This window comes from Lontra canadensis, unplaced genomic scaffold (genome assembly GCF_010015895.1).
Source record: "Lontra canadensis isolate GAN:19392208 unplaced genomic scaffold, GSC_riverotter_1.0 scaffold8, whole genome shotgun sequence".
Lineage (NCBI taxonomy): Eukaryota > Metazoa > Chordata > Mammalia > Carnivora > Mustelidae > Lontra > Lontra canadensis.
In genome coordinates this window covers 4,197,219-4,217,740 of record NW_022631002.1, presented here as the reverse complement: position 1 = coordinate 4,217,740, position 20,522 = coordinate 4,197,219, and the positions used below count along the sequence as shown (strand labels likewise).

Genomic DNA, 20,522 nt, shown 5'->3' with positions numbered 1-20,522 from the left:
CCTGCTCATGCAGGCCGGTTTTAGCCAGCAGGAGGCATGGCCATGAATAGATCTATCACCCAGGCAGCCGTGACCATGAATGAGAGTTGTTACATTCACAGAGGGTTTTCACAGGCTGGGCCCCGTGCCGAGCGAGTGAGCATTAACTCCCTTCATCTTCCTCTTCATTTTGAGGCGATGAGGGTGAGCAGAGGAGTTGAAATATTTCCCCCAGGCTGTGTAGGGTTGCTAGGGTTAGCAAGTAGAATGCCTTGTTCAACTTGAATTCCAAAGAAATACAGTTTTCTGGTATAAATATGTCCCAAGTGTTGCATGGGACATAATGACACCCCCCCCCAAATGTCCCTTATTTATCAGCAATTCAAATTTAACTGGCTGTCCTGTAGTCTGCCTGGCAGCTGGAGCCTGGTGCCCACGGCAATAAGTGGCATGCTAGGGAGTAGAGCCAGGCTGCTAGCTCCAGAGCCCCTGTCCTTCTTCGCCTCGGCGCTTGGTACTGCCACCGTGCCAGGTGGATGGCACAGAACTCAGATGCCTATAGCCACTGGGGGAGGAAAGAAAAATTTGAAATACACATGGCACAAGTTCTGGTCTAGAAGTCAGCACCCCCACCACCTACACAGTATCTGTTCAGAAACCGCAGTTCACAGGCTGATTACCCCAGATACCGGAGGACATTCAGACTGCCTCGGTTTCCCCCGTATGGCCCCCTGAAGTCCCTCCCATCCCTGACACCTGCCGCTCTGCTCTGTGCTCCCCGAGCTGCCGCAGGCTTCAGCAGCCTCCCTATTGGCTCAGCGTGTAAAGCTTTGTGATTGGTTGGTTGGGGACCAATCACAGCTCTCCTTGCAGCATCCTCGCGCTCTACCCTCCTCGTACCACTCATCAGTCAGGTCTCTGCTCACGGGAGATGTGACTCCTTGATGCACTTGGCACCAAATTCAGCTTCTGGGTGCGCGGGTGGCTCTGGCCAGCCCGAAAGCTTCCCGGAATCCCCGGGCTGGAAGGAAGCTGCCGCCCCGGCTCCTGGAAGCTGGAGTTCAAGGAAGCAGGCTGACGCTGGCGGTGGGGATGGACCGTGTCCCTTCTGTCCGCTGGGCCTCGGTCAGTCCTGCTCTGGCTGCCCCTTCCTCCAGGACACTCTCCTGTTTCCACAGCCAACTTTCTTCCTCCTTCCGCCCTGTTAACACTCCCACAGACACCAGCCAGGCAGGGCCTTTCCAGAAGCGGTCCTGGCTTTCCCTTTCTAGAAAATGGTTCTAATATATACCCACCATTCTGAGTTTGGCTCGAGAAGCGGATCGCTTAACGCATGTTAAGGACTGGATAACGGTTGTGCCCCCTGCGATGTCTCCTGGTTGGCCCTGACGGAAGCCTAGTGGTTGAAAGCACAGGTGTTGGATCCAGCTAGCCTACATGAACCCGTGGGCAGTTGAGTTTCTTTGAGAGCCTCGGGTCCCCATTTTTCAAGCAGGGATACTGAACCGTGTCTGTGTCAATGGGTTAGGAAGAGCCTAAGAATTGGTACAGCTGTAGCATTGAGCAGGGCATGTGGGACGTGCTCAGGAAAATGTCACTTGGCTTTCTTGTTCCTATTGCAGACCCCTTTCTGCCTGTCTCCCTTGAATGAGTGGGCTCAGAAGGGCCCTGAGCCAGGGAGGATCTGGCCATCCATGGCCAGAGCAGCCCATGTGGCTTGTAGCAGGGCCTTCCTGTTGGGTCTGGCACCTGTTTGCTGGATTTCATGGTGACTCACTTGTGTTGGATGACACCGACTGGATGGGTGCTTGGGATGGTCTGAAGATGGGGATGGAGGGGGTACTGGTGACATCAGCATTGAAGAAATGTCCAGGTCCAGCTCAGGAGAGGGCTGAGCCTATGGGATTGGAATTGGGGTTCAAGGTGGCTCTTGGTCCAGGCCTGGCCAGAGACCAGCACTGGGTCCCAGCACTCAGAGGGTCCCGGCCAGGACTGCGCACCCCTGAGCTAGCCTTGAACCCATGGCTGGAGGGGCCTGTTGTCCAGAAATAGACCTGGTGCTCCCAGAGTCCTGGGTGGGTGTAGCCTGAAGGGAGGGGAGGGCAGGGAGCCAGGTGGCACTGGAAGTGACCTGGACAGGAGGACTTGCACCTGAGGGAGGACAGACCTAGTGCTGATCTCTGCTCTGTGACCTGAGTAGGAGCTCTCACCCCACCAAGCCTTGAGTTTCCCCACCTAAAACTGGGTGCTTGCTGCTTTATTCACTCATTCATTCTAGATAAATGCTTATGTTCCTGGACTTGAGCTAGGCACTGTGCAGAGAGCAGCAGCCAGACCAACTTTTTGCTTATGGGAAGACAGACAGCTGCCTATATAATACATCACGCAGTCAGTGTGATGGGGAGAGACGAGTCAGGACAGGTGCTAGGAAATGATCACAGGACAACTGTTTTGGACTGTGTGCTCAGGGGAGCCATTTGACTGGTGCCTAAAGGGCTGATCTTTGAGCAGAGACCTGAAAAAAGTGAAGAAGGGAGCTGTGGGAGGGTCTGGAGGAAGGATGTGCAGAAGCGGGGGGAGTGCAAAGGCCCTGAGGCAGCAGAGGCCAGGGTCACGTGAGGATAACCGAGCTTCAGAAGTTGAACTGGAGAAGGCCGGTGCCTGGTGCATGCTGGGGGTTCAGCCCCTGTTTGTGCACCTCTCACCTCACTTCTGTCCAACAGGATGGCAAGTCTGTGGTGGGCTCAGGGCTGAAATGAAATCTTCCTCTTAGCTCTGCTGGACAGAGGTGTTTTTCCTCCTGTGCTAGGTTGAATAGCACCCCGCTCAAACTCATGTCTACCTGGAACTCTGAATAGCGCCTTATTTGGAAATAAGGTCTTGGGGTGCTTGGGAGGCTCAGTTGGTTAATTGTCTACCTTCAGCTCTGGTCATGAACCCGGGGTCCTGGGATCGAGCACCACGTTGGGTTCCCTTCTCGGTGGGAGCCTACTTCTCCCTCTCCCTTTGCCCGCCACTCCCCCTGCTTTCGCGCTCTCCTTTTCTCTGTCAAATAAATGAAATCTTTAAAAAAAGAAAAAGGGAAATAAGGTATTTGCAGATGTGACTTAGTTCAGATGAGGTCCTATTGGATTAGGATGGCCCTAAATCCTGTCTCTGATGTCTTTGATAAGAAGAGGGAGACATATGGAGACACCCACAGGCAGGAAAAGGCCATGTGAGCACAGTGGCAGAGACCGGAGGGGTGTGTCTCCAAGCCAAGAACAGCACAGATGGTGGGCCAGCACCAGAGCCTGGGAGAGGCAGGAAGGGTCTCTCCCAGAACCTCCAGGGAGAGTTTGGCCCTACCAACACCTTTATTTGGAGTTCTGGCCTCTGGAACTGAGAGAATCAGCCTACATTGTTTTAAGCCCCCAGGCTGTGGTCCTTTATCACAGGTGCCCCAGACGGGATGCCCCCTCCACTGGGCTTTCCTGAGCTCGAATATCCCTCTGCTCTTGGACTTCATCCTCCCTGGACTTCTGAGGAAAGGGTGTGTCCACCTCCACCCATGAGTGCTTGTGGCTTTGACCGTGAGCTCTGCCAGGCAGCGCCAAATGCAGCCCCTCCCCCTGCAGCTGCCCCAGACCCACCCATGTCCTGCGCTGTCAGGTGCCGTCAGAACCAAAACTGGGGCTTCACTGGCCAAAGCTTTTTAAAAAATCTTAGAATAAAAAATGACCCCCACATGCCCATTATCCACCTTCAATAATTACCTGTCCATTTCCCACTTTTCTCCCTCTACCTTTTTTTTTTTTGCAGCATTTTAAAACAAATTCTAGGGGTGCCTGAGTGGCTCAGTGGGTTAAAGCCTCTACCTTCAGCTTAGGTCATGATCCCAGGGTCCTGGGATCGAGACCCATATCAGGCCCCCTGCTTAGGAGGGAGCCTGCTTCCCCACCCCCCCCACCTCTCTGCCTACTTGTGATCTCTTCTGTCAAATAAATAAATAAAATCTTAAAAAAAATAAATTCTAGATGCTGAATCCTTTTGTCACCTGTACTTCACTGTGTATCTCTATCTTTAGAGAACATTTCTTTTTTTTTAAACCGTAACAACAGTACTCTTGTCCCCCAAGTACCATTATTCCTTCACTGGCCTGGGCCACTTCAAGTGCTGGGTCCACCGTCCGTTTTCCCCCGTGTGCCTCAAAGACTCCTTTTTATAGTTGACTTGTTTGAAACAGAGTCAGAACAAATCCTGCCCTTTGCTTTTGGGTGATGTGTCCCTGACACTGTTTGAGTCTAAGACCTTTTTTTCATCTGGGACTTCATGCCCATGGAACGCTTTACAGAGTCCACAAAATTATACATGGAGGCCTTCACCCTTAGGGAGAAGCCTGTAGCCAATGGAGTAAGGTCCATCTCTGAAACTTTGATGCACGTTTCAAGTTCTTGATGCAATCAGGAAAACGGTAGCTCAGACGGTGGAATGTCTTCAAGTTGCTCAGTCTTGAGGATTCAGAATAGACGGTGCGGCTAAGTCGCGGCTGCTGGTGAGCTGCCCGCAAAATGTCCTGTCCCTCGTTCAGAGGAGATAAAGCACAGCAAGCTTGGGGTGGGGAGTAAGGGGCATTCAGTCCCTCCTTGCTCCACACTGACATGACCAGTGTCATGTCATGCTTTTTCTCGTGAGCAGCATGAATCACACATCTGATCACATTCCTCTTTTTGCCTTGGCTGCTGGGAAGCTCAAGGCCAAATGCACAGCCCATTTGAAATCATGAAAACAGGACTTGCACACTGATATTTTAACTTTTACTTTGATCCTGATCTTTGGTCCACTCTCTGTCTTCCTCTTTTTGTGTGTTTGTTGTTATGTTTCCTTTCAGTTGTCTGTAGCATGAGCTACTGTGTAATAGATCTGTGACCTGAGGGAGTAGATACATAAAGCAATAAAGTAAAAATCCTTTCAGGAAGTTTCTGTGACTGGTTCTCAGGAGGGACCTCACTAGAGCCCCCAGGGGCACGTAGGTGTGATTGGGACACATGGCATTGGGGAGCTGATGTAGCAAAGGGGACCCCTTGGCCGTGCTGGACCAGAGCTGGCAGGCCACCAGAGGGGCTGCATCCTGACCTGGTGTGTCGTGGAGACCTGGTAGAGTGAGACCAAGAACCCCAAGGCAGGGCCAGGGCTGCTGTCCAGACAGGCACAGTGTAGGATGTCCCCCAGGAAACCAGTGTCCGTGAAACTCCACGGGTGGGATTTCGGGTGGAGGAGAACCTCACTGTTGTGCTGGCTTGGAAACCCAGCCCTTGGCCGAAAGCAGAAAACACCTCCCCCCACCACTGCCACCCCCGCCGCCCTGTGTTCTCTCTGCAGTTTAAGAACCCCTTGATCCTGCTGCTCCTGGCCTCCGCCCTAGTGAGCGTCCTCACGAAGGAGTACGAGGACGCCGTCAGTATCGCCATGGTGAGTGCGGGTGGGTGGGGGCAGGCTCCCAGACCCCACTGCCCAGGGGCTTACAGAGTCTTTGCCCATTTTATTAGGCAAGAAAAAAAGAGTGTGGCTGTAGAGGAAAAACAGGAAATACAGCAGAAAGAAAGGAAAGGAAATCCTCGTGCTTCTCTGTCCCCCCTGTAGAGATGTCCTGGGTCATTTTGCCATCGCTGTGTCGGTGGATACACGGGGGCTCCTAGTTCCTTGCTGTTGGGAACAGTGTTGCAGTGAACCCCTCTTCCGTGACCCTGCTGTGCATGCACTACCCAGAGCCCTCCTTTGTAAGCTGTTCTCCAGACACAACGGCTGAGCACCTTTTAAAAAAGGTTTTCTTAATTAAAACCATAGTTACATAATTAAAAAAATAACCATTTTGAAGGATACAATCCAGTGGCGTTTAGCACATTCCCTTCTAGCTAGAGCTGAAATGCTCCATGGCTGGCAAAGGCAGCTGCCCCCCCATCCCTCTCCACCCCTCCCTGTCCCCGGCATCCCTGGGTCCACTCTCTGTCTCTCTGTCCTCTGAGGCTATTTTATGTAATGGAATCTTACATGATATGACCTTTTCTCTCTGGCTCTTCCTGAATACCTTTTGATGACTGTCATTCTTGCTTCCCTCTGTCTGTCATGGGCTCTTCTAAAATACACAATCAGGCTCCTTCCAAGCAATGGTGTCTGCTCCTCTGTTTAGAAGGCTGCAGCTACGTCCGTACCTTCCGAGGTGGAGTGAGGTTTACCATACAGCGTGTGAAAAGGCAGTTTGTAAAAGAATACGTCTATACCATAGGATCCTGTGTTGTATGTCTATGCGGAAAAATCTAGAATTACCCTAAAATGTGAACCTTTGAATGCCAGAATTTGGGATGATTTTTCTGTTTTTGTTTTGTTTTGTTTTGTTTTTGGTGGGGGGGCTCATCTGTTTTGTAGATTTCCGTGGGCTTAGTTTGCAAGAAGAAAGGAAATTTATTTGGAAGGGTGGGGTGCTGCGCCCTACTGTCCGTGGGCTCACTCACTCACCCAACAGCTGGGGGCTGACGCCGCCCCCCCGTTTGCTCCCTAGGCCGTGCTGATCGTGGTCACCGTCGCCTTCATCCAGGTGTGTAATTAGTTCCCGAGGTCTGGGTCAGGGTAGCCCGGGTGTGACGGTGCGGACCTCCCGCCCTGACTATGGTGTTCGCTGTGCTGCCGCCAGGAGTACAGGTCGGAGAAGTCCCTGGAGGAGCTGACCAAGCTCGTCCCTCCCGAGTGTGACTGGTAAGTCAGGGATTCCCTGGGAATATCTGGTTCATCAGAGCCGGTGCGCTGGTGAATTTGGCAAAAGTTTGGCCAAGTTTGTGTCCCTGGTAGCATGATGGAGGAGGACCATGTCTTTCCAGGGGTTTCCAGGGGTTGGCGTCTGCCCTGCCGGGAGATTCCTTGGTGTCCTTGGGCCTGTCGTTCTACCTCTCTGGGCCTCGAGTCTCTCAGGGTGCCTGGGCCGGGGCCACAGATGGCGGGAATGGCTTTGGGAAGAGGGTGGCCCACGAAACCCATGGTATGGTGTGCAAGGCCGTGCCCAGTTTTCCTGCATTCAGAAGTTGCATAAGATTCTCTGGGAGGGGATGGGAGGGGCTGGCGATGCAGGGCTGCTGGGCTGCGGGGCGAGGTGGTGCAAGGGTGACCTCCAGGCATGTGCCCCGCAGTCCCGCCGGCCTCTTTCCTGCCTGGACGTTTCCACGGCGCCTCCTGTTACCCCACAGCCCTTACCACAGCTGTTTGAAAAGGAGAAAGGAAGGACCAAACCACAGTGCTGTGCACTTGAACTTTCTAGGATGTTCTGTAATCCCCACTGTCCAGTATGGCACCAGTACTCACACAGGACCCTGAGGATTGGGTGTGGCTGGGGCGATGGGGGAAGTGAGTTCTTCTCACTCAGCCTCAGTAGCCCACGGGGGGCTCGTGGCTGCCCTCGTGCACAGCCAGGGCGGAAGGGAAGCCGCCCACACCAAGGGGCCCAACTTCTCCTCCGTGTAATTCCCAGTGTACTTCCCAGGTCATCCACAGGCTCTCCTTAGAGGAATGGACGGATTTCAGAAAAGGTCCACGTCTGCCTCCCCTCCCCTGCCCAGCTCTGCTGAGGTCGGGGGCCACGGGTCTTTCCCACTTAGCCACGTGTTGCTCCAAAGGCAGTAACTGAACGTATCTCATGACCCCAGGGGCTTTGGAAGGGTTGGTAACCGTTTCCTGAAAGGCGATGTTCAGGGAAGAACATATATTTGGATGTAAATGGTACAGCTGTGCCCCACGGCGGGGGATAGAAAGATCTAATGGGATGAGCCCCACCTCTTAAGGAGCCCGCAAGCAAGGGGCACGTGTGTGTGTGTGTGTGTGTGTGTATGTAATACAAGGCAGAGAATAATGACTAACAGAGACAAAAAGAGGACGATGTGGAACCATGAGACAAGCTGAGTCAATTCTGGAAGGTTCGGTGGAGACGCTAAACATGTCTGGGCTCAGTAAGCAGATGAGCGAGGCTGTCAGAAATCCAGACATGGGATGTGTGATGTCAGCGTATGGACAAACGGAAACGTAAATGATTTATGTGATTTGAGGATCCGATCTTAAGTCTAGATATCAAGTCTTGGCCTTTCAAGTGAGTGGTATGCATTATTGATGGCCCCGGGAGTCACTTCTCAAAGATGACTTCAGGGTTAAGGACAGTGGCAGCCGGCAGGCAGCGAGGGCACTGAAGTGAGCCGCGGCCGCCTCGGTGTCTGAGGCCTCTCGGGCGAGCCAGAAGGAATGCCTGCCGCGCGGGCCCCTCCTGGGTGCCCCCCATTGTCTGTGATCTCAGTGCATCTTAGCGAGCACCTACTGTGTGCCAGAAGAAACAGTGTTGGGGTTACGCGGCCAAACAAGAAGGCGAGGGCTTGGCCTTTGGGGCGCTCACGCTCCTCCTAGGGAGGCCAAAGATGAAATGAAAGGAGGACGACCTTGGACTGCGGCAGGGGCACTAAAGGCAAAATGGCCCCCCGAACCCAGAGACAAGGAAAACCTCCCAGAGAGGAAGCAGCACGCGGTGGAAGAGTGGGAGGGGCCCCCGAGAGCAGCTGGTTGTGCTGCGCTGATCGGAGATGTGGGAAGGAGCTGACATTTCGATCGAGACCTGAGGAAGAGGAGGGACCAGCAGGTGAATCTCTGGTGGATGCTCCGGCCATGGGGACAGCTCAGCCACTCAGGCCGGAGAAACTGAGTCGTCTCCCAGCAAGGGATCTCAGGTCAGGGGGCCACATGGCTGGTTAGTTTGCGAAGGCACCGAGGATGGGGTCCTTTGATTTTGTCACTCTGCCACCCGTGGCTTGTTGGCTCTGGACTCTGGCTGCCTCCCTCATGCTCCCTGGACCCGGGCCACAGCTCCAGGCATCAGAGGTAGATGTGAAAACATCCAACAGAAGAAGAGGTCGTGTGTGTGTGTGTGTGTGTGTGTGTTCGTACTCGAGCCCCCAAGAAGTGTCTACTCATGTCCCAAAAACCAGTGCTATGGAACGTGTCTGGGCCCATGCCAGTCATTGGAGGGGATGGGATCTCCCCGATGGTCTCAGTCACTCAGGACCCCCTGCCTAGGACAGACGGCTCTGGGGGAAAGGTGGCTGTCCACACGAGTGAATTGTTGACAAAGGAGAGGGGAATGTCCTCTTCGCTGTCCAAGGTTGGCAGAGACCTTGAGACTAGAAAGCTGGTTGTGTTTGAAAGCAGGTGACCTGAGACGGGGAGCAGCAGGAATGGGGTGGGGAGGTCCCGGTCAAAGCAGCCTTAGCAGGGCTTTCGAGTTTGAGTCCAAGGTCATGGAAAGCAGGAGCAGGAGGGAGTTGTGACCTGATTTTTTGCATTTTAAGAGCTCTCTGGCCACTGGGTAGGGGACGAATTGAAGAGGGCCAGGGGTGGGCAGGAGTCCAGCTGGGGCAGCAGTGTCCCAGGAGGGGAGACTGCCATTGGAACCTGTGCACAGAAGCACATGCCAGGAGTGGGGGGTCATAGCCCGGTGGGAAAGGAGGTTCCAGGCCTCTCGGGTACTTGGTGCTCCTCCCCACTCCAACCCTGGCTCTGCATGGAAGATGGCTCTCTGTGGCCAGAGTGCTGTATTCTCCAAGGACAGAGGCACTGCTGGCTACCGGCTCCATTAAGGAAGCTTTAGAGCTGCTGACCTACACCTCCAGAAGCTTCTAGAGTCCATGTGGTTCTGCCTTGTTTCCAGGCAGAGTAAATAGGAATAGGAGCCCCACTTTTCAGACGAGGCCCAGGGTCTCCCAGAAACAACACGCTTTTCCAAAGGTCTTTTAGGGTATGTGAATTAAAAATATGATAATGGCACAAGGGTTTGTCCATCACTGAAAGAGAAAGTGTGATTCTCTGTTCTTTGCTCAAGTTTCTTAAAAGTGTGCACAAACAGGGGTGCCTGGGTGGCTCAGTGGGTTAAAGCCTCTGCCTTCGGCTCAGGTCATGGTTCCAGGGTCCTGGGATCGAGCCCCACATGGGGCTCTCTGCTCAGCAGGGAGCCTGCTTCCTCCTCTCTCTCTCTGCCTGCCTCTCTGCCTACTTGTGATCTCTGTCTGTCAAATGAATAAATAAAATCTTTAAAAAAAAAAGTGTGCACAAACAGGATGTCATCAGTGTGCTTTTTTGCTTCTTCCCATTTCAAATACAGCATAAGAGAAGGAAAGCTCCAGCATCTGCTTGCACGAGACCTGGTTCCCGGAGACATTGTGTCTCTCTCGATCGGAGACCGGATCCCTGCAGACATCCGTCTCACTGAGGTGAGGGGTCCCGAATCCTGGTCTGTGCTCACACACACACACACACACACACACGTGTGCTCACACACATACATGTACATATGAAGGCATGAGGTCGGCAAGCCAGCTCATTGCAAACACAAAGCCCCTCAAATTGCATCCATAAATTATTTATTCCCATTTCCAGCAAAAACCTAAGAGAGTTTGGTGACGTGAGTCTGTGGCTTACGGCAGGCTGCGGTAGCAAATTAAACCAGGCTGGGGCTGAGGAATGGGGCAAGAGTTGTTTCTGGAAACAGCGACTCTGATGTCAGATTGCTGAATGACGAGCAGGGGAGCGTATCGGGGAAGATCTAACTCGTAGCCCAAGCTTTTACAGTTGTGTGGTTTGGGGACATCAGGCGGGGGGGTGGCAAGCTGTTTCCCTGACCTTTGTGGGTGTTCTGGTGTCACCAGGTCACAGTCCCGGAGATAATCTTGGATTCTCGGGGAAAGGTTAAGTCCAAGTCAGAGGGATCTGTGGATGGGGTAATCTATTTTAGGAATCCTTCCAAGAATACTGAAGAGTTGCTTAAACCTCTCAGTGATAAAGGATTAGGCACAGGCTATCTCCCCGATGTCGTTCTTTCCGGAGGATGTGTTTCCAGGAACTGTAGGATCACTGGCAAGCTAAGAAAATGTCGTGGAGGGGCGGGTGGGGAAGAGCAAAGAGAGACTCCGTTTGAAAGCCCTCTGCCCGACTCTCGGATTCCCCCAGCAGACTGGGCTGCTCGCTCTTAGGCTCATGCCACTACCCCTGCCCGCAGCAGAACGGATTCCTCACCGTCTGCTACCCACCCCCCACACCCCTGCACAAGCATCTGACTCCAAGTCCAGGGCATGTGGGTCCCCTTAGAGGAGCCAGGCCCCGCCCACGAGGAAGTCTGACATCATCTGTTCACAGAGCAGTGGGCTCTGCCTCCCGATGCAAGGATTCCCCAGCTTCAGGGTGCGTTCCGGGGGTTGGGTAGCTGGTCTGGAGGACATGTGCCTGACAAGGTGCTACCCAGAGTCCGTGCCTCAAAGTCGTTGGTGCCCTGGGGCAGGGCATTGGCCCGAGTTTGAACCGAGGACCCGCCCTTCACAAGCTGGGTGACCTGGAGCACGTTACTTAACTTCTCTGTGCCCCTGTGTCCCTGCCTGTAAGATGGGGGGTGATGAGGCCTGTAGGATGACTGTTACAGGACGTCATAGATAGAGATGGCCCAGAGCAGTGCCTGACGCAGGGGAGTGACAGGCGCGTGCTAGAAATCAGGGCACCCTGGGTTTCACATCCCTGCGCTGCACTGTCCAGCATATGACTTTGGGGAAGCATTGGGCGCTCTGGCCTTAGTTTCCTTATCTGTGAAAGGGGCTAGTGTTCATTCTACCTTGAGTAGGTAAGAACCCGTAACACACTCGGCCCCATGCCCGGTGTGACGTAAGCAGTCACTGCGTCTCAGCGGTGGCTCCCCTGCACCCCTTCCCCGGCTCTCCAGCAGTCCCCGAAACAGCTTTAACCCCCAAGCAACTTTCTCTTTCAATGAGTTTTCTTCCTGCCCCGCTTATGTTAAATTCTTTTGTGCCCACTGTCCACAGCACAGGGTGCTTTCCGTCCTCACTGCCAGGCACAAACACTACAGAGCTCCCTTTTGGTATTTTGCAACTGCCCCGAACAATCAATAGCTTTGTTTATTCACAGTGGGATACTTGTGTCAGCTGTTTCACTCTGAGACCTAGGAAAGCTTTTTTAAGTCCAGGAAACAGCAGGTTCCGGAACATTTGTAAAATAAGTCACCCAAATACTAGCGCTTTTTGCATTGTGCATGGGGGTCAGCAAACATTTTCTCTCCCCATAGTTAACGAAGGTCAAGGCCTAGCGGGTAGGCTGACCTGGTCTAGCCAGTGGAGCAGGGACACTGCTCCTCCTTCTTCCTCTCCCACTTCTGGCTGAAAAGGGTATTGAATGGGATCTGTCAGGGCTCCAAGTAATGCTTTGTCTCCAAGGTGGGAGGCTGGCTGGGTGTGGGGGGATGGGAGGAGTCTTGCCTGTGTATGAGCAGGAAGTGATCAGAGTCCTCAGTTGGGTTCAGGCCCAGCCTCCTCTGGGTGCCCACTGGTATCGTGTGGGTACTGTGCTTTGACTGGTTGCCCCCTCAGCTGACCTGGTGCCTGGGAGGTCACCAGAAGCTACACACACACACACACACACACACACACACACACACACAACCAGCTTTGTTCCTTCTTGGTCCAGACACTCCCCCTTACTCCCTGCCTCTCTCTTTCTCTCTTCTGGAGAGAACTAATGTGTATATAGAAATACATAGTCAGGTCTGTGCTCACCACTGGGTAGCAACTGCCTCCTTCCATCCCCCACAACCTTAAGGGAACAGCACTCATTTTTCTGACTTGAGCACAAGAACACAGAACCCCGGAGAGACTGAGCAGCCCACCTGAGCTCATGCGGACGTGAGTGGGGGAGGAGGATTTGAACTCAGGTCCTTGGGCTGCAGAGCCCACATCTGTCACCGCCCGCAGTGGGCGCTCTCTTGCTGCGATCAGCTGTTCTGACTTCCTTTAGCTCTCTGGCTCTCCCTCTGGGTTTCCTCCCTGTATCCGTTCCCTAAGGCAACTGGAACAAGTGACCACATACAGAGTGGCGTAAGACAACGCCGATGGATCCTCTTACAGTTCTGGGGGTCAGAATGAAGATCAGTGTCACTGGGTGGGAAAACAAAATCAAGGTGTTGGAATTTAAAAACAGAACAAATGAACCCGAGGAAGAGTCAAAGCTCATGTCTTGGCTCGGAAGGTCGGGGTGTCGACTAAGCCTTGTGCTATAAGATTCCCGCCAATCCCAAATTGACTTTAATGAAATATATTCAGAATTAAATATGCTTAGTTGACAGATGTTCTCTAGACCAGATTAGGCTCCGAGTCTTCGTGACCACGAAGCGTGACCTGCTTCCACGCGCCTACTTAGTTCCGCTTACTGCCGTTCTCCTGTCCCTCCCGGCTGGCTCTTCCGCCCACGCCCACCACCAGCTCTCATCCAGAGCCTTCCTCTGTCTCACTTGGGCTGTGTTTCTTGGACTGTAGGCTTCCCATCCCAGTGCAGCTGGCTACGTCTTCCAACGTCTGACTTGATTTTATGATCTCCCCCACTTCTCTTCTCTGATCAAGACTTTTTCTGGATCCTCATTACTTATAAGGTACTATCCAAACTTCATAACCAATCTCCAATGTAACTGAGTTCAGCCACACCTTCCACAGTTGTTCTGCTCCATGTGGACCAAACCTCCTGTCTTCTTGCCTGTCACCCCTCCATTCAGTGCTGCTCAGGGTCAGGAACAGCTCTCCAGCCCCGCCATGGCTTCAGCACCGGGGACAGCACCCACCACACGCCCCCTCCCCACCCTAAGAATCCGTACCCCAAAGAGGGTGCCTTGGTGCCCATGCTCAGCACTCTGGGCTGCTGTCCCGTTAATGCTGGAGGGGTACTGGGAGGAGAGAGGACTTTTCTTTACCTCCCCCTCCTCTTAGTTGCTTTTACCGAGCGGGTTATTACCAAGTTCAGGCATCACCAGTCCCCCTCCCTGCCTTCTTTTCCTTCCCTGCCTGATTCACTCAGCAAATGTCTGCTCATCCTTCAAGACCCGTTTCAAGTCCCCAATTCCCCAGGAACTCTCCTCCTCCAGTTCATCTCCGCAGCCCAAGTGCTCCACCTTTCCATTCCCCACTCCCCAGTCTTCTGCAGCAGACCAGGTCTGGCGGGAACATCAGACTGGAGTAATTACAGCTCCAGGACTTGGTCAGTGAAGGGCTTCCCTTCCCAGTGTTTTCATTATTACCATTTTGACTACAGGATTACTTCAAGGTGAACAAACGAAGTTAGGTACAAATTCGATGTGCTTCAAACTTGATGCAACTGTAAACCTAAGCCAGATTTTCCAAGTACATGCAATTTATTCAAATTATCCTCATGTCCCATTAGACAGTGTTTTCTGGAAACTCAGTCCCTGCTCGCCAGGGTTGTGGTGCCGATTTCTGCCGCCTGCTCTGCTCTCTGTGGCGTCGGCAGGTGGTGGTGCTGGGTGACTGCGTCTTCCCATTTCTTCCTTCATTGTGTCCTCTGCCTTGCCCTTGATGTCCTGGAGATAAAAAAGCACAAACTCCAGATCAGTTGGTAGTTGTGTTTGCGGTGAACAGAGTAAGAGAAATAGATAGGTTTCAGTGGGCCAGGGATTTACGCCTCTCTTGTAATGAGAGACCGGAAGTGGAGTGTCCAAAGCTGATAGGGCGGCTCTGCCGTGGCACAAAGGGCGGGGCTTCTCCCAGCCCCCTCACTCTGCCCCCCCCATACTTGTAACACGGCTTCTGGAGCCACTATAATGAAAGCCCAGAGAGGGAGGAGGAGGAAGCTAGAAGGGGAAGAGGGCCTGTCAGCTCAGCCACCGTCACAGATCCTACCCAGGACTGTCGGTGACTTCTCCTTATGTCCTGTTGTCCTGAAGGCAGGGACACTGAGTTGCAAGGAAGACTGGGAAGTGACATTGGTGGTGGGAGGGGCACGTAGCCATCCCCAACCCCCATACCATTCCCACTGGGGGTTCTGTTAGGAGAGGGGTACGTGCATCACATAGGTAATGGGTGGCCCTTGTCATCCTTGGGGCTGGGATCCCATGGCGGTGTGCGTTTTTGTAAAAGGTGGTCATGAAATTTTTAAATTTGCAAGCGTAGAGAACTCAGCAGCCCCTGTTTGAATAGTGCCAATCTCACTGCTGTCTTGTGAGTGTGTAGGAAGACGGCTTCTCTGAGTTGGTCTTCTATGCCGAAATAACAAGGTCCTTAGGGGAAGAGCTTACCCCGGACCCCTTATATGTCCTCCTTCGTACCTGGCACAATTTGGCTACAGGGGACTCACGTCTTGAGTGATACTTACTGGGTCTGTGTCATTTCTGCCAAATGGTTAAGAGCAAAGTTTCTGGGACCAGAGCCTTGGTTCATGCTTCTGCTCTGAGGTAGCTGTAGAACCTCAAACAAGGTACTCAAACAAGTTACTTAATTACTCCATGCCTCAGTTTCCCCACATGTAAAATGGAGAAACCAACAGCATCTTTCATGGAGGGTGTGGAGACTAAGAGATAGGCCTTGTGAAGTGCTTGGCACAGGGCCTAGCACATCAGAGGAGTTGTGGAATTGTGAGTACCTCCCTCCTCCTCTGCTGGTGTGCGTGTGTGTGTGTGTGTGTATGTGTGTGCGTGCACGCATGTGTGCTGTGCCCATGTGTGGTGTCTGGTGTTAATGTAACCTTAGGCTGTCATCGAATAACCTGGCTCAAAGCACATGGCTTATGTGGGGGTCTCTGCGGAGGGCAGGAGAAAGGCACAGGTGCTTTGAAAGGTATATTCCAAGTTAACCGTTGCCTAAGATTTTTTCTAACGTTGCACATTACATGAAAACCTTAACTAATATTACAGAAGGTATGAGACATATTTTTCAAGAGGGGCTACACAATTCAAAGCTTGTTCAGTTCCTTGAGGCCTCTGAGGCCATGTTCTGATCCTGGTTCCCTGATTTTGACGTGTGCTTTGCTTGCTGTCTGTTGCGTCATGGCATGATGGGGCCAGGTGCCGTCCTGTGCTTTTCCGGTCAAGGTTTTGTTTCTGTTTTTTTGGTCTTTTTTTTTTAGTTGTGGCAACATTTAAAAAAAAAAAAAATTCGTTACATTCCAAAATGAGATTTGTATTTCTTAGTGGCAGAAAATCCTCATGACTTCATGGGCCGTGACTTCATGGCCAAGGTGGACGAGGGCAGTCTGGTTTACTTTCCAAACCAGACATCAGAGCCAGCGTCTCTGGAAGACCCTGGTTCGGGAAAGGCAAGAGCATCTGTGCCTGAGTAGCCGGGGACCAGCAGCTCCAGCCGTCTCCAGAGGCATCTCTGGGACCACCCGTTAGACACGGTCAATGCCAGATCAGTCATCCTGATCCATGGGCAAGATGACAGTGATTTCTCGGAACCTGAAGACACGTTCAAATTTAAACATAGACACAAGTTTTCTTCAATGCACCTAAGACAGATGCCTGAAGTTCCTGAATTCTGTGTCAGACTCAGGTGCCCCTCATTCGAGGTTTTAGAAACGACCCTCAGTATCAGGGATGGTCCCCAGGAATCTACTTTGTTCAGGAAAGACTTCATTTGAATATCCTGCCAGGTCAGTGCAGGTAACCCAGGTAAAAAGTCCTTTACCACCCAACTCCAGGTCCTAGCGGAGGGACGTTTTCTGCCTAGAGATGCCTGCCTGCTATGTAGGGACCAGTGGTCGGACCTCATTCTGGGCAGTCAGGGGCACTCTGTTTTACACACAGGAAGTTTTTCCCAATTGAGAAGTTTTACAAGGTAAGGGTGGTCCATTCTGTGCTTTTAAAACCCGTTCTTGGGGTGAAGGGACAGACTCCTTCATCTTTTCCCCTTCTAGGTCACAGATCTCCTGGTAGATGAGTCCAGCTTCACGGGAGAAGCCGAGCTGTGCAGTAAGACGGACAGCCCGCTGGCCAGCGGGGGGGACCTCACCACTCTGAGCAACATCGTCTTCATGGGGACCCTGGTGCAGTACGGGAAGGGGCAGGTAAGCCCCAGGGACCTTGGCCGCCCTCACCAGTGGGCTTCCGGCTTCAGACCTCACGTACCTCTCTCCTGAATGCAGGGAGTCGTGATTGGAACAGGGGAAAGGTCCCAGTTCGGAGAAGTGTTCAAGATGATGCAGGCTGAAGAGGTAAGGGCCAGTGGGGGCTTTGGTTTTCTGCTAGGCTGGGGTTTGCGATTCCTCTCGGCTACTGACCCTGGCCCTGCCCCCTCCTTAGCAACGAGAATGATGTGGTTAATGTGAGTTCACCCTTTTCATACCTTTAAAAATTTATTTTTACTGCACAACATTTATTAGGATTTTGCTGTCAAGATTAAACTTACAGACAGGAACATGCACAGTCCTCAAGTGTAGAGATCAGCGAGTTTTTATATGCATGCCCCCTGGGGGCTCGTCACTCCACTCGAGATATAAGAACACCAGGCAGAAGCCGAGGGGCGCTCCTGGGATTTCATCTCACAAACCCATGGTTCTCATCCTTTCAGACGCCTAAAACCCCACTACAGAAAAGCATGGACAAGCTGGGGAAGCAGCTGACACTTTTCTCATTTGCCATCATTGGTGAGTGAGGCATCTGCACTGGGTCCAGGGGACGGAGGGGAGCTGTCCTGAGTGGGCATGGCCGTTTCTCAGACACCTGCTGCTGACGTGGGTGAGGACCGAGGGATGGGACCAGAGACTCTGATAGTGCCAAGAGGTTTCTATCTCAGCCCCGGCTAACCGTGCCGCGCAGCCCGACACTGTAATGGCTTCCCTGGTCAAGGCGTATTTCTTGCTCACACCACAGTCCGCGGGCACGTTCCTGATGGATTGGCTTTCTGGGTAGGTCCCCTCCAATCACCAACTGGGGGTCCCGGGCCCCGCCCATAGGATGGCTCATCCCTCCCTCCTGGTCCTTAGAGGCTGGCTGCTCTCCCTACTTGTTCGTCCAGCAGGTGGGCAAAGCCCGAGCAGAGGCTGGTGTGGGAAACGTTTAAGGCATGAGGTCATCACCTTGGCCTGTTGCCCATTCTTGATTGGCCAGAATGGAGTCACGTGGCCTATGTAACCGCAGAGGAGGCTGGGAGGTGTGGTTTAGCAGTGCACCAGCCGTATTCCTAGGCTACTGAGCAGTCTGCCTGGGCTTGTGCCCCTTGGCCTTTAGCAACACAGCAGGCAGCACCAACATGATGCTGCTGACCTAACTGTGGGTCTCAAGCCTGAATATCCCCATGGGGCCGCCCCGGCCCCTTCACCGGCTGCTTCCTCCTATCTCCTGCTCTGGCTTTGATTCTGTGGTCTTCATTCCCAGCTTTAAGAATCCACGGGTCCGGGCGCCTGGGTGGCTCAGTGGGTTAAGCTGCTGCCTTCAGCTCAGGTCATGATCTCAGGGTCCTGGGATCGAGTCCCGCATCGGGCTCTCTGCTCAGCAAGGAGCCTGCTTCCCTCTCTCTCTCTCTCTCTGCCTGCCTCTCCATCTACTTGTGATCTCTCTGTCAAATAAATAAATAAAATCTTTAAAAAAAAAAAAAAAAAGAATCCACGGGTCCTGGCCCAGGGCTCATTCTCAATCAACACTTGTTGAGTGGATGGGTTCATAAAGGAACCCACAAACCATGGCCCGTGGCACAGGCAGTGATGAGAGATGGGACCAGTGAGTATCCCTAAAACTGTGGAGCCAGAGAAAGCTCGTGGGAGAAACAGCCGTCCCTCCAAGCACTTCTGTTGTGCCTCCCAGATGCATGAACTCAACGATTGAGTGTCGTGTGACATGCTGGTCACTGGGATACGGTCGGGGGCTACAAAGTTGGATCAGATACAGCTTCTGCCCTCTGAAGGACCCCAGGCCAGTAAGACAGAGACATGTGAACAAACATGACACTCAAGTCAATCTTGAGTAGAGGAGTTGGAAGGTTCTGAGGGAAATGAGACATTAAACGGGGTCTTGCAGGCTATGTAGGAGTTTGCCAAATGAAAAAAGAGGGAACCAAGCATTCCAGGCAGAGCACAGGGTATGATCAAAGGCATGGAGGGGAACTGCACTTCTCTGCAACCTCTCAGAGGTAGGAAATGTAGCAGAGAGGCTGAGAGGAGGTCATCTGGGGTCAGAGCTTTCAATTCTGTCATGCTGGGGACAGACCTGCTCGCCCTTTCTTCCTTGGGCACCCCTTCACAAAATTCCAGCATCTCGTCGCCTCTCCAGATTGCAGATTTGGATTTAAGTGCTCGAGTTGGCTAAATCACTAGCTTCACTGTTTTGAGGTAGCTCTCTGCCTTCTTCCCTCCTTCCCACCCTGTTTTGTCCTGGAGTCGTAATGGAAGACGGGTTTTATCTTCACCTGCCAAGTCCCATCTCTACTAGTGGGGGTCTGAGCTGTGACTGCCTTTTGAAGCCATGCTTCTCTTTGGTTGCAAGGAGGACTGACAGATTCGTGATGGCTGTCATGGACACAAGTGGGGAAAGAGACCTGTGCATTGCCTTTCACTGGCCATCCTTGGGGCTGCATATTGGCCAGGCGTCTTTGGGCAAGTAGAAGGTCCACGCGGTCCTGGCTGCCTGGAGGACCACCTCCCGGAGGCCTCTTTTACTCTCTAGTATGAGAGTAAATTGACCAAATTGAGTTTGCCACCTGATTTTGTATGGCCCACAAGCCAAGAGTATTCTTTTTCTTTTTCTTTTTTTTTTTTTAAAGATTTTATTTGTTTCTTTGAGAGAGAGTGCACATGAGCAGAGGGAGGGGCAGAGGGAGAGGGAGAAGCAGGCTCCCCACTGAACAGGGAGCCAGATGCGGGGCTCGATCCCAGGACCCCGGGATCATGACCTGAGCCGAAGGCAGATGCTTCACTGAGCCCCCCAGGTGCCCTTAACAGATACTTTAAGAGCTGTTCCAGGAGGGTGGGTGTTTTGGAACGGGGTTCCGTCGATCCCTGCAGGGCCCACGGGGGAGACGCAGGGGAGACGTGGCGGGCTGGTCCGTGCTTGAGAACCAGCTTTCCCGGGAGAGGAACGTTTGCCAGGCTCCCTGCTGTTAAATACCCTCCACAGGGCCACTTTCCAGCTGCCCGTGGACTAAAGTCACAGAGTATGAGTTTGGGAAGCGATGCGCTGCACCAGCCCTTAGGGGCCCTGTGGGCAGGGTCGGTACCCGCCCCTGTTTCTGATAGAGTTGCCCCTCCAGTCTCTACATCTGGATTCACTGGGGTTCCAGCCGACATTTCATCTGCCTACCGCCGCTAACTGCTGCACATAAAAACGGTAGCTAACAAATCAGATCTTGTCACACCCCCCAACACGCACACCCCCTACACACGTGCACACACCACTGCCACCCAGCGTGCAGGCTGCCCTGGCTCCCTGTTCCCTCCCCGACATGAAGCTGCCATTAGTCGGCAGGTCCTCTGAGGACCACCTTCCCACCTCCTCCCACCCCTCCCACCCAGTCGTAGCTGTGGGTTGGGAGCAGTGCTAAGCCTTCCAGAGGATGGTTGCCTCTTAAATCCTGAAACAGCTCCTCCAGGAACATATGGGCCCTATCCCCACCTGACAGATATGGAAACTTTCCCCCATTGCCGGAATGGCCTGCATGTTTTCCTGGGTCCCAGTATGACTCCCAGCCCTTCTCTGACCCAAGGGTCCCTCTCTG

General features: G+C 53.0%; 1 protein-coding gene across 1 annotated transcript in view; it reads left to right on the top strand.

The window, feature by feature from the left end:
* ATP2C2 (ATPase secretory pathway Ca2+ transporting 2) overlaps window positions 1-20,522 on the top strand; it is a 57,536-nt gene that overhangs the window by 19,079 nt on the left and 17,935 nt on the right. Inside the window, exons 4-10 of the mRNA XM_032853845.1 lie at window positions 5,341-5,430; window positions 6,518-6,553; window positions 6,650-6,711; window positions 10,142-10,250; window positions 16,732-16,881; window positions 16,960-17,028; window positions 17,385-17,460. Coding sequence (XP_032709736.1) covers window positions 5,341-5,430; window positions 6,518-6,553; window positions 6,650-6,711; window positions 10,142-10,250; window positions 16,732-16,881; window positions 16,960-17,028; window positions 17,385-17,460 — 592 coding nt within the window. The remainder of the gene's footprint in view (window positions 1-5,340; window positions 5,431-6,517; window positions 6,554-6,649; window positions 6,712-10,141; window positions 10,251-16,731; window positions 16,882-16,959; window positions 17,029-17,384; window positions 17,461-20,522) is intronic.